Source organism: Salvelinus sp. IW2-2015, linkage group LG12, assembly GCF_002910315.2.
Source record: "Salvelinus sp. IW2-2015 linkage group LG12, ASM291031v2, whole genome shotgun sequence".
Taxonomy (NCBI): Eukaryota; Metazoa; Chordata; class Actinopteri; order Salmoniformes; family Salmonidae; genus Salvelinus; species Salvelinus sp. IW2-2015.
In genome coordinates this window covers 12,728,144-12,742,924 of record NC_036852.1, presented here as the reverse complement: position 1 = coordinate 12,742,924, position 14,781 = coordinate 12,728,144, and the positions used below count along the sequence as shown (strand labels likewise).

At 42.9% G+C, this 14,781-nt stretch overlaps 2 protein-coding genes across 3 annotated transcripts; both read left to right on the top strand.

Moving 5' to 3' along the window:
* The first annotated feature begins 940 nt into the window (after positions 1 to 940).
* cars2 (cysteinyl-tRNA synthetase 2, mitochondrial) lies at positions 941 to 9,923 on the top strand. Of its 2 annotated transcripts, XM_023997860.2 has the most exons (15): positions 941 to 1,499; positions 1,586 to 1,636; positions 1,735 to 1,852; positions 1,959 to 2,030; positions 2,179 to 2,284; positions 2,399 to 2,479; positions 4,940 to 5,069; positions 5,483 to 5,616; positions 5,871 to 5,938; positions 6,103 to 6,169; positions 6,267 to 6,405; positions 6,739 to 6,862; positions 7,132 to 7,230; positions 7,883 to 8,101; positions 9,663 to 9,923. In XM_023997860.2, the coding sequence occupies exons 1-15, from the start codon at positions 1,252 to 1,254 to the stop codon at positions 9,726 to 9,728; spliced, it is 1,722 nt and encodes a 573-aa protein (XP_023853628.1). In that variant the 5' UTR covers positions 941 to 1,251; the 3' UTR covers positions 9,729 to 9,923. The 2 variants fall into 2 exon arrangements, with proteins under 2 accessions (XP_023853628.1, XP_023853629.1); XM_023997861.2 differs by lacking the exon at positions 1,586 to 1,636 and having other exon boundaries at positions 1,150 to 1,499.
* Positions 9,924 to 10,934: 1,011 nt separating this feature from the next.
* On the top strand, positions 10,935 to 13,065 carry LOC111971057 (ras-related protein Rab-20). Its single transcript, XM_023997859.2, has 2 exons — positions 10,935 to 11,473; positions 12,156 to 13,065. Exons 1-2 carry the CDS (start codon positions 11,215 to 11,217, stop codon positions 12,722 to 12,724), a joined length of 828 nt encoding a protein of 275 aa, XP_023853627.1. The 5' UTR covers positions 10,935 to 11,214; the 3' UTR covers positions 12,725 to 13,065.
* Positions 13,066 to 14,781: the final 1,716 nt, after the last annotated feature.

Here is a 14,781-nt window from a genome sequence, read left to right as displayed (position 1 = left end):
GAGACACAGATCTGGGGAAGTGTATAAAATAAATTCTGCAGCATTAAAGATCCCCAAGAACACAGTAGCCTCCGTAATTCTTAAATGGAAGAAGTTTGGAACCACCAATACTCTTCCTAGAGCTGGTTGCCCGGCCAAACAGTAATCGAGGGAGAAGGGCCTTGGTCAGAGAGATGACCATGAACCCGATGGTCACTCTGACAGAGTTTCAGAGGTCCTCTGTAGAGATGGGAGAACATTCCAGAAGGACAATCAATCTCTGCAGCACTCCACTAATCAGGTGTTAATGGTTGAGTGGCCAGACGAAAGTCACTCCTAAGTAAAAGGCACATGAAAGCCCGCTTGGAGTTTGCCAATAGGCACCTAAAGAAACAAGATTCTCTGGTCTGATGAAACCAAGTTGGAACTCTTTGGCCTGAATGCCAAGCGTCACATCTGGAGGAAACCAGGCACCATCCCTATGGTGATGCATGGTGGTGGCAGCAATTTCTGCTTCAACAAAGTACTGAGTAAAGGGTCTGAATACTTATGTAAATGGAAGGAAGAGTTGGTGTTTGCTCGATTGCGCTTAAGAAATTGTACATTGAACTTGTCATTACATGTGGTTGGCAAGCATGTGAATGGTTTGTGTCTGGAGTGTATGGTCGATGAAACGGTGGAGCATATGTTGTTATTTTTGTAAGTATGTTGAAGAGAGGGTTGGATTGAAGTGTAGGGTCATTCAGGTTGGGAAAGGATTTTGTGGATGGGGAAGGGTCTATTAGAAGTTAGTAGTGCTCTTTTTTATTTTCTCTGAAGTACTGCGTTAGGTAGGAGGATTTAGAAACGTTATAAACCGTGAAGGACCACACACTCCAGCACAGTAGGTGGTGGCATGCACCTTTAACGTTGGTTTGCGGACCACTATTATATCATAGAAGAAGAGCTCGCGAGATCTGGATGTATTGTACGAGGCTAGTTGTGAACGGAATGCAACTTTGTAACGCCGAGTACAGCAGCTTTCAAGATTCGGTTTATGCATGTGGGCTTTACAATCAAATATTGAAGCATGTCGAGGTAGCGATCAGGCACAACGGACGACTTAACGACACATTTGGAAGTGGCAGTTGAGTTGCCTGCTAATCTACATTACTTAGCTATATTGAGAACTGTCAAGCTAGCTAGCTACTTGTCTGTCACATTTGACACAAGAGACTGGACGAGTGGCTCCGTCGCCAGGTACATCCTATTCTTTTGCACTCAGTTGTAACCATGTGGCCCTGCATAACAATATTTAGGCCGCTTCTATTGAAATTAAGAAGCAGGTATGCTTTCTCAAAGGACACTCAGCTAACGTTAGTGTCACCAAGCAAACTGATCTTCAGACCCAGTGCATCATGTACAGGGGTGGGGAAGAAATGGACTCGACCAACAGGATACGACACGGGGTTGAAGACCTACAACAGCCTCACCAAACAGAAAGAACCACTGGTATTGGCGAAGGAAGGAATTGCTACTTGGTATGGAAAACATGGGATTTCATATAGCTAATTTACTGCTGCTGACCGGGTATTGACGGTAGTAACTATTTGTACTGTTACTGCAGGTATAGCTGTGGACCCACTGTCTATGACCATGCTCACCTGGGGCATGCATGGTAACCCACTCTCAAAGTATATTTTCAATGATACAAAATTAAATGTCATAAGTTGATTTTGCTGTACTGAAACGGCTGAACTTTAATCTCTCTCTTAGTTCCTATGTCAGATTTGACATTATCCAGAGGGTTCTATCCAGGGTCTTTGGCATCAATGTCATTCATGTCATGGTCATCACTGACATCGATGATAAAATCATTAGAAGAGCTTTGGAGGTAGGCTTATTATTCCTCCAATGCAGCCCTTATAATTGAGATGCTGTTGTGCTGATGATATTGATGTATTTTTCGTACTTTGATTATATTTTTGATGACATTGCAGAATAGCATATCTCCAACAGTCCTCGCCAGAATGTACGAGGAGGAATTTAAAAATGACATGTTAGCCCTGAAGGTGTGTGAGTATGTAATGTTTGCTGGGTGGAAGAAATTTGAGCTTTTGTTAGCTGTGTATTATATAGTACTTACCCTGCATATATTAATTACTGCACATATATTTGATATGTTGGCAAAGATATGCATGTTTATTTATATTTTTCAAGGTTCTTCCTCCTGCTGTGTACTTGAGGGTCACTGAGAATATACCTCAAATCGTGGCTTTCATTGAGGGCATCATCAGAAATGAACACGCCTATGCCACAAAACAAGGTATGTCTATATGTAAAAGTCATTGTTGATACATTCTCGTTGTTACTTTCTCAAGCCAAGATCAGTTTGTAAATAGTTGCAGGATCTGAATTCCAGGTGTTCATTCTTCTGCAGGGGACGTGTATTTCGATATCGGGTCCATCGGGGACCGTTACGGCAAGCTTATGGGTGCTAGAGATGCAGTTGGTGAGCCTGGTACGTGTTTACATCACTTCATTGTGACATGTTTTTGTCATACTTTAAAAAAAAATATTTCACCTTTATTTAACCAGGTAGGCCAGGTAGACCTGGCCAAGATAAAGCAAAGCAGTTTGACAAAAAACAACAACACAGAGTTACACATGGGATAAACAAAHGTACAGTTAATAACAATAGAAAAATCTATATACAGTGTGTGCAAATAGGGTAAGGAGGTAAGGCAATAAATAGGCCATAGTAGCGAAGAAATTACAATTTAGCAAATTAACACTGGAGTGATAGATGTGCAGATGATGATATGCAAGTAGAAATACTGGTGTGCAAAAGAGAAAAAAATTAAATAAAAACAATACGGGGATGAGATAGGTAGTTGGATGGGCTATTTACAGATGGGCTGTGTACAGCTGCAGCAATCGGTAAGCTGCTCAGATAGCTGATGCTTAACGTTAGTGAGGGAGATATGTCTCCAACTTCAGCGATTTTTGCAATTCGTTCCAGTCATTGGCAGCAGAGAACTGGAAGGAAAGGCAGCCAAAGAGGTGTTGGCTTTGGGGATGACCAATGAAATATACCTGCTGGAGCGCGTGCTACGGGTGGATGTTGTTATGGTGACCAGTGAGCTGAGATAAGGCGGTGCTTTAAGTCAGAACCTTTCAGAGTAGTGATGCTGGGCGGGCGGGCGGGTACGGGCAGCGATCGGTTGAAGAGCATGCATGTAGTTTTACTAGCGTTTAAGAGCAGTTGGAGGCCACGGAAGGAGTGTTGTATGGCATTGAAGCTCGGAGGTTTGTAAACACAGTGTCCAAAGAAGGGCCAGATGTATACAGAATGGTGTCGTCTGCGTAGAGGTGGATCAAGGAATCACCCGCAGCAAGAGCGACATCATTGATATATACAGAAAAAAGGTTCGGCCCGAAAATTGAACCATGTGGTACCCCCATAGAGACTGCCAGAGGTCCGGACAACAGGCCCTCCGATTTGACACACTGAACTCTATTTGAGAAGTAGTTGGTGAACTAGGCGAGGCAGTCATTTGAGAAACTAAGGCTGTTGAGTCTGCCGATAAGAATACGGTGATTGACAGAGTCGAAAGCCTTGGCCAGGTCGATGAAGATGGCTGCACAGTACTGTCTTTTAATGATGGCGGTTATGATATCGTTTAGTACCTTGAGCGTGGCTGAGGTGCACCTGTGACCAGCTCGGAAACTGGATTGCACAGCGGAAAAGGTACGGTGGGATTTGAAATGGTCAGTGATCTGTTTGTTCACTTGGCTTTTCAAAGACTTTGGAAGGGCAGGATGGATATAGGTCTGTAACAGTTTGGGTCTAGTGTCACCCCCTTTGAAGAGGGGGATGACCGTGGCAGCTTTCCAATCTTTAGGAATCTCGGACGATACGAAAGAGAGGTTGAACACACCAGTAATAGGGGTTGCAACAATGGTGGCGGATAATTTTAGAAAGAGAGGGTCCAGATTGTCTAGCCCAGTTGATTTGTAGGGGTCCAGGTTTTGCAGCTCTTTCAGAACATCTGTAATCTGGATTTGGTGAAGGAGAAGCTGGGGAGGCTTGGGCAAGTAGCTGCGGGGGTGCGGAGCTGTTGGCCGGGGTTGGGGTAGCCAGGAGGAAAGCATGGCCAGCCGTAGAGAAATGCTTATTGAAATTCTCGATTATCATGGATTTATCGGTGGTGACAGTGTTTCCTAGCCTCAGTGCAGTGGGCAGCTGGCAGGAGGTGCTCTTATTCTCCGTGGACTTTACAGGGTCCCAGAACTTTTTGGAGTTAGAGCTGCAGGATGCACATTTCTGTTTGAAAATGCTAGCCTTTGCTTTCCTGACTGACTGTGTGTATTGGTTCCTGACTTCCCTGAAAAGTTGCATATCGCGGGGACTATTCGATGCTAGTGCAGTACACCACTGGATGTTTTTGTGCTGATCAAGGGCAGTCAGGTCTGGAGTGAACCAAGGGCTATATCTGTTCTTAGTTCTACATTTTTTGAAAGGGGCATGCTTATTTAAGATGGTGAGGAAATTACTGTTAAAGAACAACCAGGCATCCTCTACTGACGGGATGAGGTCAATATCCTTCCAGGATACCCGGGCCAGGTCGATTAGAAAGGCCTGTTCGCAGAAGTGTTTTAGGGAGCATTTGACAGTGATGAGGGTTGGTCGTTTGACCCCGGACCCATAACGGATGCAGGCAGTGATCGAAAACAGCTGAGGTGTATTTGGAGGGCAAGTTGGTCAGGATAATATCTATAAGGGTGCCCATGTTTATGGATTTAGGGTTGTACCTGGTGGGTTCCTTGATAATTTGTGTGAGATTGAGGGCATCTAGCTTAGATTGTACTTCCTTTGTGTTTGGAAGACTGCATTATGCTTTTTCAAAACCATAGGCAATGATTGACTAACTGATACATGTTTTGGGTAGGAACTAAGCTTTAACATACTGTTTCCTAGGGGACACAGAGAAACGGGACAGCAGAGATTTTGCCCTGTGGAAGGCTTCCAAGCCGCAGGAGCCCTCCTGGGAGTCTCCCTGGGGCAAGGGAAGACCCGGCTGGCACATCGAATGCTCCACCATTGCCAGGTGCCAACCTCATTTTACTAACCCTTGGTTATTGAAGAATAACCCTATATTCATCATTTAGGACTGACATAGTACCAGATCTGTTTGTGCTGTCTTGCCAATGAAAATGACCACTGGAGTTGGCAAGACGGCACAAACAGATCTGGAACCAGGCTACTTTAGGTCATCATCATGTCTTTGCTTTTGTTTTCAACTCATTCTCTGTCACAGCAAGAAATATTTGCCTACCTTCCATGGCTTGTGTTTAATCTGATAAAATATGCATTTTATTATCACCATGTAATTTATATGTTGGGAGTTCACCGTATGGAGTTAAATAATCCCCCTGGTGTCTGTCACTTTGGGCTGAAAGTATATGGGAATGCATTTCGATCCGTTTTCCGAAGGTTTACTCTCACCTCTCTGGTCTCCAGCTCTGTGTTTGGAAGTCAGCTGGACATTCACTCTGGGGGCGTCGATCTGGCCTTCCCTCACCATGAGAATGAGATCGCCCAGTGTGAGGCCTACCACCAGTGTGGCCAGTGGGGGAACTACTTCCTGCACTCAGGTAGGACTCCACAGTCCCGTGACACGTAGGTCGTATTCAGTAGGGCACACCGTAGCAAAACGGAAATGATTTTCTTCTTATTGTACATGTCCAAGGGAGTCTCTTTATGTTTCAGTCGGTTTTATTTAGATTGAAAGATAATTAACATGACTGATGTCCACTTACATGGATTATGCTTTACTCAAGTCCTCCATGGGTAACGATGGAGATAATTAATATCTGTATTTCTACTTTTACTTTGTTTTCTTATGCAGGACATTTACATCTTAAAGGAAGTGCTGAGAAAATGTCAAAGTCCTTGAATAATTATATATCGATAAAGGTAAAGTGTTGATCTACAGTACATTACTACTTTTAAATCAATAAACATCATTACATGGTTTCAGGCTTGCACTATAGAAAAGGTAATTCGTTTTATAACAAGCCTTCATTCTTCCTAATTGAGGTAATATGTACTTCATGTGTATTCATCTCTCTCACTTGTAGGATTTCCTAGAATCGTACTCCGCCAATGAATTCCGAATGTTCTGCCTTCTGACCAAATACAGATCAGGTGTGAACCCTTTTTGGTTGTTTTGATGATGGTAAACTGGTTTTAATTCTACTCAAGTGATGTTGAGCTCTGGGGTCATCTTTTTTGTTGTTCGCAGCAATCGACTACAGTGACGCCAGCTTGAACGAAGCTCAGAGCTCCCTGGCAACCATTACTGCCTTCACCCATGATGCCCAGGCCTACATGAGGGGCCAGCTGCAGTGCCAGGCTGTGCAGGAGGGGGCATTATGGGAAAGGTAGGGCCTACATCTCCTTTCTGCTATTATACTTTATATGCAGTGTAGTACCGCATTGAATACACACACACACATTCATTCTAGTGCAGGAACGTCGCATCAGGAGAGTCACGTGCATTCTCAGTTCATTGAGACATTACTGCCATTTTCGTTTCTGATGACGCCTTTGTCAGGGTGATACGTTCACTGGCATATTTTACACAAGGTGGGTCACTTATCTATGTTTAAGTGTCGTAGGTCAGGTTGAACAGTTCATTTTCCTACCATATCCCATGTCCTTCGGAAGGTAAGCAGATTAACCTCGACCAATTCCTTGGCGTCTGTGTTTTCAAGGTTAGCTGAAACCAAAGCAAACGTTGTCAGAGCGCTGGCAGATGACTTTGATACGCCAAGGGTCGTTAATGCCATCATGAGCCTTGTTTACCATGGGAACCGCCATCTTCAGCCCGTCACTAAGGTAACCTGTCCAAGATGAGAACCATGACAAATGTAGCGTACCACTCTGAGGAACAGTTTCAGGCAAAGAAAGTCAACGTCTCAGCATGTCAACACACAACTAACCTGAATAAGATGTAACATAATCACAAGTCATACCTTCACACATTGCATTGAATTGTTACAAAGATGACACAATTTCTCATGTAGATATTCCTGTGTTTCATAAGGGGATGGCTTGTACTGTATGGTGAATGGTTCACTGTTACTTGTTGTGCCTTGTCTGAGTAGCCTGACAGATCACCAAGGAGCCCAGCTGTGTTTGGGGCCTTCCTCACCTACATCAGGGAAGTCTTTGATGTCCTGGGGGTCGACCTGCTGGACAGAAAGGTCAGAGATTAAAGTTCATAGTAACACACAGCTGGCTGACATTATGACGGCACAATAGGAGTGTATCTCCTCAAATACTCAGCGCACCACTAAGGCCGGGGTTCAATCCGATCGGGCTTTGCACCTTTTAAAGCAATGTTCGCGGAGACCGTATTCACAGTAAATGCAGCATATGTCGGCTCAATCAGAAATAGACTTTAAATATCAATAAGCACTATTATACGGATCTACCACTGATTGGATTGAATCCTGGCCTTATTCCAGTGCAACATATGATTGTGTGTCTGCACCGTTTTAATGGTAAATGTCCATAAACGATTGCCACCATCTCTTTGATGTAAATGCCAGCAGTATTGGTAGTATGGGGTAGTATGTTGTCTTTTTGATGCAAGTTACTTTTTTTCTGTGGTTAAAATGGCACCTATTATTGGCCTAAAATCAGGTTAATTATAACCATTTTATGTTACATTTGACATTTTAGTAATTTAGCAGACACTTTTATCTAGGGCGACTTAAGTGTAAGTGCATACACGTAAGTGCATACATTTTTGTACTGGTCCACCGTGGGAATCGAATCCACAAACCTGAGCCACACAGGACCATAACCCTAACTGCTTTACTTGTTCCATATCTCACCTCTCTTCATCTTCAGGAGGCTCATTCTGTTGATTCTTCGGGGACCCTAGAGAACGTGGTGGAGCAGTTGGCTCGTTTCCGTAGCGATGTGCGGGCCTTCGCTTTGTCCGTGGAAGACACGCCCCTTGGAGAGCCCGCCCATGCCAGTCCAAGACAACGCTCCGAAAAGTTACCTCTCCTCAAGGCCTGCGACACCCTGCGGAAAGACCTTGCGTCTATGGGAGTGCACATAAGGGTTAGTGTGTGTGTAGGTCAGTGGAGGCTCCTCAAAGGAGGAAGGGGAAGACGATCCTACTCAGTGAGTTTCATTAAAAATAGTGAAACATTAAGAAAGTTATCCTTTTTAGATAAATCTATACTAAATATATTCACACCAAATAACTGATTAAAACACTGTTTTGAAATGAAGGTCTACAGTAGCCTCAACAGCACTCTCTCAGGTAGCACCATGGTGTAGCCAGAGAACAGCTAGTTTCCGTCCTCAGGTTCTGTATTGAAGTCAATAAACCCAAGGAGGCTCATGGTTCTCACCCCCTTCCATAGACTTACACAATAATTATAGCAACTTCCAGAGGACGTCCTCCAACATATCAGAGCTCTTGCAACATTAACTGACACGTTATCCTACCAATCAAAAGTGTGGACATTTACAAGCTAAAATGAACGAGAGAAACTGTGCAAATTACTTGTGCTAATTTTGTTAGCATTTTGGTAATAGACACCCAATGGACTTTTTGTATTGTTAGCGCCCCCTTGTATGCTAAGCTGGTAATAGCATAAATCCCAGAATGGCAGAATAACAGTATAAAAATCTGGATAACACCCAAGCATATTGTAGCGGGTTTACTAACGCGTTACTTCTAGTAGCTATGTTGACTGTGACATTAACTAATATGGTGATAATTGTAGGCTGTGTGTAGCGGTTAGCGGGTATGTTATGAAAATTTGTCTTGGAGAGGTTTTTTCACTGGGTCACAGACAGCTGTTGTGCACCAAGGTCCACAAGTGAAGAGAAAAGGTAAGATGCGAGAAGGAATTATACATCGAGCAAGGTGATGATGCTGTTTGTATGTGGCTGCTATGAAAGTGAACTGTGTGTGCGGGTGATCAGGGGTGTATTCCTTCTGCCAATTCTGTTGCAAAACATTTCTTAAATGTAAGTAAATGGGATGGACCGACCTGCAATAGAAACTCTTGTTTTGGTTGTAAAATGGAACAAATGTTTGGACTAGATGCAGGCAAGAGTGTGCAAGGCGGTATTGAATGTGTCACTGCCACCTTTCTCTCAAACTCCATATGTTAATACGTTATAAACTTACATATGTAGGTTAGGTTGTAGCAACCTCATGATGGGTATAGGGTAAATTCAAGTATCATGTAGAAGCCTAAACCTATCGATGTTACATTGAGCGGGGTAAATGGAATATGAATGACATGAGTAAAGAAAGCTTTGGAAGCACTGGATTAGCTCTCATTTAGCATTTAATTGTCAGATTTCCTTTAGGCAAGTAAAATTTGAATGAAGAAAAAAATCACATTTAACACTTGAAGTATTTTTCCTCAAAAGTAAAACCTTAGGTTTTAAAGTAAAACTAATCCAAGAAGTTGAACACTTAGAAACTTTATGCCATCTATTGTCTAAAAATACATCCTGCATAGCTATGAACTGATATTGCAAAATATGCCATACTGTTATAACTTGCTTGAAAGACTTGAGTGTTTGTAGTATGAGGAGGTTTAACTGGGTGACATTCCTTCATTATGACTCAAGTTGTTCTTTTTTTTTCTGGATTCAGGACAGAGGCCCCAACTCCACGTGGGAGATTTCGCAGAAGAGGCCAGCTGGCCAGGACAAGAAATAATAGAACAGAATTGCGAACAGAATGTGCTTAGATTGAGTTTTGTATGAAGATTGAGGACTACCACAAAGACTGGGAGACATGGTTGGACATGGTTGGAGCTGCTATGATGTTGACGGTTTACTCAAGACTTTGGAAGGATTGGTATAATGGAATTTGTCATAGGGCAGGTTGGACTATATCACAGGCATTGGATATGATACTATCACATAGTTATAAATGGGATTGTCATAAAATTATACTTAGGTCTGCAAAAAAGTGTTGACAGAATTGTATATAAAATATTGTTAATGTAAAATATTTTTCACCAAGCTACTTGATTCAAAGTAAAATGTATTTCAGGGGAATGACTATCAAATATGTAAATCTTTTGAAATCAGAATTGTCAAATTATTCCTGTGCAAAATGCCATTTAAATTATTACACACTAAAACAAAATATAAATGCAACATGTAAAGTCTTGGTCCCATGTTTCATGAGCTGAAATAGAAAATCAAAGACATTTTCCATATGCACAAAAAAGTTATTTTCTCAAATGTTGTGCACACATTTATTTACATCCCTGTTAGTGAGCAATTCACCTTTGCCAAGATAATCCATCCACCAGGTGTGACATATCAAGAAGTTGATTAAACGGCATGGTCATTACACAGGTGCACCTTGTGCTGGGGACAAAAGGCCACTTTAAAAGGTGCAGTTTTGTCACCCAAAATAATGCCACAGATGTCTCAAGTTTTGAGGGAGTGTGTTATTGCCATGCTGACTCCACGAATATCCACCAGAGCTGTTGCCAGATAATTTAATGTTCAATTCTCTACCATAAGCTGCCTCCAACGTTGTCCAGTGGATTTTGCCTGCTATTTTTGTTCAGTGTTTGTCTTTCTGTTGTTACATTATACTAATTGCTACTGATTTCATCAACACACACACATTAGAGGGGGTGGAAATATAGAAGTAAAAATATGCCAACCATTGTGATTAAACGTTCATTTCTCAGTTTATTAATTGTTATCAAATAAACGTCACAAGACAAATATAGCACAACAAATACAATAGCTACACCCATGCAAATTTAAAGGGGAACCCCTCTTTGGGTTGGTGGAGCACATTTACATTTTCCAATCAAATCTCAGTAATTTGATTGATGTTCTTGCATGCTCGTTGCCCAGATAGTACTTTAAAACGTCCAGCAGTCGTTCGCCCAAGTTTCCCCTGTCATCATTTTCTGAGTGAACTCTGATCATTGAGCAAGCTGTGTCACAATTTCATTGATATATCCGTTCATGTAGAAACGAGTCATATGCTTTTTTTATTCTGCGGTGGATGCTAAATGGGTAGAAGTTGACTCACGGTTGGTTTGGTAAATCCTATGCATTCTTTCACTTTAGACCGACACATGCTCTATGCATGTCAAAACCGAAGGCCACCTGACAGACTGGAACAGTAAGGAAGCTTAATTGCTTTGACAATTTTATCAAATACGTTTTTAATGAAAGTCAATTGCACTTTTGAGATCGTGTCGCCTGTTCGGGTGTCTAGACGGAGAATGAAAAGACCCATGCCTGAAATGAAAAGGGCGAGGAGGCCCGACGTGAAACTGGTTATATTGGGGGACATGAACGTTGGGAAGACCTCTCTGTTACACAGGTACATGGATAAACAGTTCAATGATACCATTAGTACCGTCGGCGGTGCGTTCTACTTAAAGCAGTGGGGACCCTACAACATATCGCTTTGGGACACCGCAGGTAGGTATTTTTTATGATAAAATGTTTTATTTCCAGTACTAGTATAGCACATGGGGAAAGTGCAGTGTCAATTTCTACTTTTATTTAGCATTTTTAAGTGCACAGACAGACTAATTGCAACGAATTATACTATACCCATCAAGCGTAATTTGTTGACAGACGCAAGCATTAATATGTATTTTCCAAATTCACAGGGTTTCAAGAAAAAAAATTGAATTTGTATTTTATGTCTAATTTTGGGGGAGGATTGTTTACAGTGAGGAAAGAATGGGTGGAGGTAGTGCTTGCCACAGTAGTTAGGTCTACTTTACATACAGAGCTCAACTGAAGATAACATCTTATCTTGAGTGACTGGATTTTTCCATTCAATACAGCAACCAGTAGTTTTTGTGTGTGGAATACCCACAGCATAATACAAATGGGTATATATGGTAAAAGTTTCTGTCTGCCCATGTATTGTGGAGCGACCGTGCATTCATAAAAGCATATAAGGGAAAGGGGGATACCTATTACCTCATATTGACTCCCGCAAGGGAGATGGGTTTCTTGGAACAGTTCTTAGGGTGCAAGTCTGTTACCCAGAAGGCTGAGGGTTCGCAGACCACCTTGGACAAGCTCACTCTCCCTTCTTGATTCCTTACACTATGTAACCATCTAAACATGCTTCATGTTTCACTACTAGGTCGGGAGCAGTTTCACGGGCTCGGCTCCATGTACTGCCGGGGCGCGTCCGCTGTCATCCTTACCTACGACGTGACCAACTGGCAGAGCCTGGCCGAGCTGGAGGAGCGCTTCCTGTCTCTCACCGACACAACCAATCACGACTGCATCTACGCCGTGGTGGGCAACAAGGCTGACCTTACTGACCCCCCCAATGTGGAAGAAGACTATGAGGGGGGTTACCCCGTCCACACACCGCTCTATGCCTGCCACCTCATCCCTCCAGCCTCCCCTACTACGGTCTCCCCCGTGGCCAACCGAGAGGTTCGAAAGGAGGACGCCGTGGCGCTCTACCAGCGTATCCTCCGGTACAAGGCGCTGGATGAGTGTGTGAGCCCGCCTGCAGAGAGGATGTGCTTTGAGACGAGCGCCAAGACGGGTGCCAACGTGGACGAGTTGTTCGAGACGCTGTTCGAATTGGTGCTGCCGTCCATCCTGAGGATGAGGTCGGAGAGCGAGGCCTCACCCACCATTGACCTGGAGGACTATGGGCCGGTGTCCAGCAAGCAAACCAAGGGGGGCTGCTGCTGAACGGTGTAGGGTGAAGTAGCCCCAATATGCTGATCTTGGGTCTATTTTGCATTTTCCCCACAAATGGGTAAGGTTAGGATTGTGGGAGGGGAAGCTGATCCTAGATCTGTACCTTGGGGAACGTTTACCCCAGAGCCTGCTGAAGACTACAAGGAAGTAGTCTTGGGGAGAATCTCAATTGTATACTCCTCGCCTCTTCTCTCCTAGTATTCTTCTCATAAAAAGCCAGAGGTCCCTTCCCTCTGACCATCTCCAAACCTATTGGAGGAGCTGGAGAGAGGATGAGAGGAGTATGCAATTGAGAATCTTCCCTGGAGTTAGGGGTTGGTATTCACAGACGTACACATACGTACACCCACATTGTTTCTACTTTAATACAGAGGGATTACTCATCAAGTGAGCTCAACTGCTCAGCTAGGCCAGGTTACCGAACAGGCACTGGGCATGTGCCCCCGGGCCCCTAACCCATGTTTTTGTTGCATATGATACCAAAATGTGTAGAATTGTAGGAAATTTAGGTTTAAAACTGCAAAATGATCTTAACCTCATGGCAAAATGTGAACAAAATGAGATGCATTATAAAATACCAATAAAACAAAAAATCTGCCCAATGGCAAAAGTGTAGAATTGTAGGAAATTGGCTTTAAAACTGTATTTGTCAAAATTTGCTCTTAGCCTGATGACAAAATGTGTAGAATAGCATTAGAAAACTTCACTTTTTTCTCTGCACCATGGCAAAATGTGCTAATTCTGTAAGTAAATCCAGTAGTCCGGCACTGCTGTTCAGATTTGATGGTTTCACACTAAAAAGGAAATGTCACTTGTTTTTTAGTCAATTCTGATCTTGGGGAATTTTTGGACTGAGTTGCACAAAAATGTCACTTTTCTGAGCTGTTTGTCCTTGATAAAAAAATGTAGTTTCACTTGATTTTTGTGGCATTTGCCATTTTCAGACACCTTTTTATATCTTTGTCTTTGTTTACCATCTGCCTAAATTAAAGCCATTCTACCTCCAATAATAGTTATTGAATTTCCGCTTTCTGTGAATAACATGTTTTTTAATTTCGAAGGCACCATGTTATTCAACATATGGTGTAAAATGCTACCACAAGGGTGTAGTGTAGGGACTGTTTTTAGAGAGCTCCTATTGAATATGGAGGACTAGGAATATGGCCAAAGAACCAAAATATCCTCTTTACCCCAAAATAATTATGTTGCCACCTTGACTAAGAAATCAAACAGAATTGATGTACTGGTGAGACTGAGTCCCTGATGAGATTTCAAACTACTGTGCTTCATTTTAAACAACATTTTCACATATCCACTACTCAATGTTCTTAGAACATTTTGATTCTCTGGGAATTTAGAACGGAAACATTTCGATATGTTCAGAATCCACAACTAGGGCTGAATGACATGTTATTGTGGCCACTTTACTCACCTGTCACCTTAGCCTTTGGAACAAGTGTTCTAGTAAGAGGTTTACATGCCCGAGTGTCTGTCTAGAACTGTGCCGTGGATATGATGGTGTTTGTTTGTGTCTTGAGCTGGTTAAATTAAGCTCCCTACCTGACAATCTGGGATGGACTGGGACCAGAAATGTTCTACATAGATAGATACTCAGCAAAAATAGAAATGTCCCTTTTTCAGGACCCTGTCTTTCAAAGATAATTTTTAAAAACACAAACAGATTACAGACGGTAGGCAATTAGGTCACAGTTATGAAAACGTAGGACACTAAAGATACCTTTCTACTAACTCTGAAAAACACTTTGCGTTTATTGTCGAAGGAATGAGCGTTACACCGAGGCCTGTACTCTGGAGCGGGATCGAGGTGTAGGGTCCGTCGTGGTCTGGGGCGGTGTCACAGCAGGCAATCTCAACGCTGTGCATTACAGGGAAGACTTCCTAATCCCTCATGTTGTACCCTTCCTGTAGACTCATCCTGACATGACCCTCCAGCATGACAATGCCACCAGCCATACTGCTCGTTCTGCGTGTGATTTCCTGACAGGAATGTCAGTGTTCTGCCATGGCCAGCGAAGAGCCCGGATCTC

Excerpts from the sequence above, each read along its gene's own strand:
- LOC111971057 (XM_023997859.2), top strand. The coding sequence starts at position 11,215 with ATGAAAGTCAATTGCACTTTTGAGATCGTGTCGCCTGTTCGGGTGTCT. Across the intron at positions 11,474-12,155 it reads ATCGCTTTGGGACACCGCAG|GTCGGGAGCAGTTTCACGGG; the intron begins GTAGGTATTTTT and ends TTTCACTACTAG.
- cars2 (XM_023997860.2), top strand. The coding sequence starts at position 1,252 with ATGTGGCCCTGCATAACAATATTTAGGCCGCTTCTATTGAAATTAAGA. Across the intron at positions 6,406-6,738 it reads GAGGGGGCATTATGGGAAAG|GTTAGCTGAAACCAAAGCAA; the intron begins GTAGGGCCTACA and ends TGTGTTTTCAAG. Across the intron at positions 6,863-7,131 it reads ATCTTCAGCCCGTCACTAAG|CCTGACAGATCACCAAGGAG; the intron begins GTAACCTGTCCA and ends TTGTCTGAGTAG.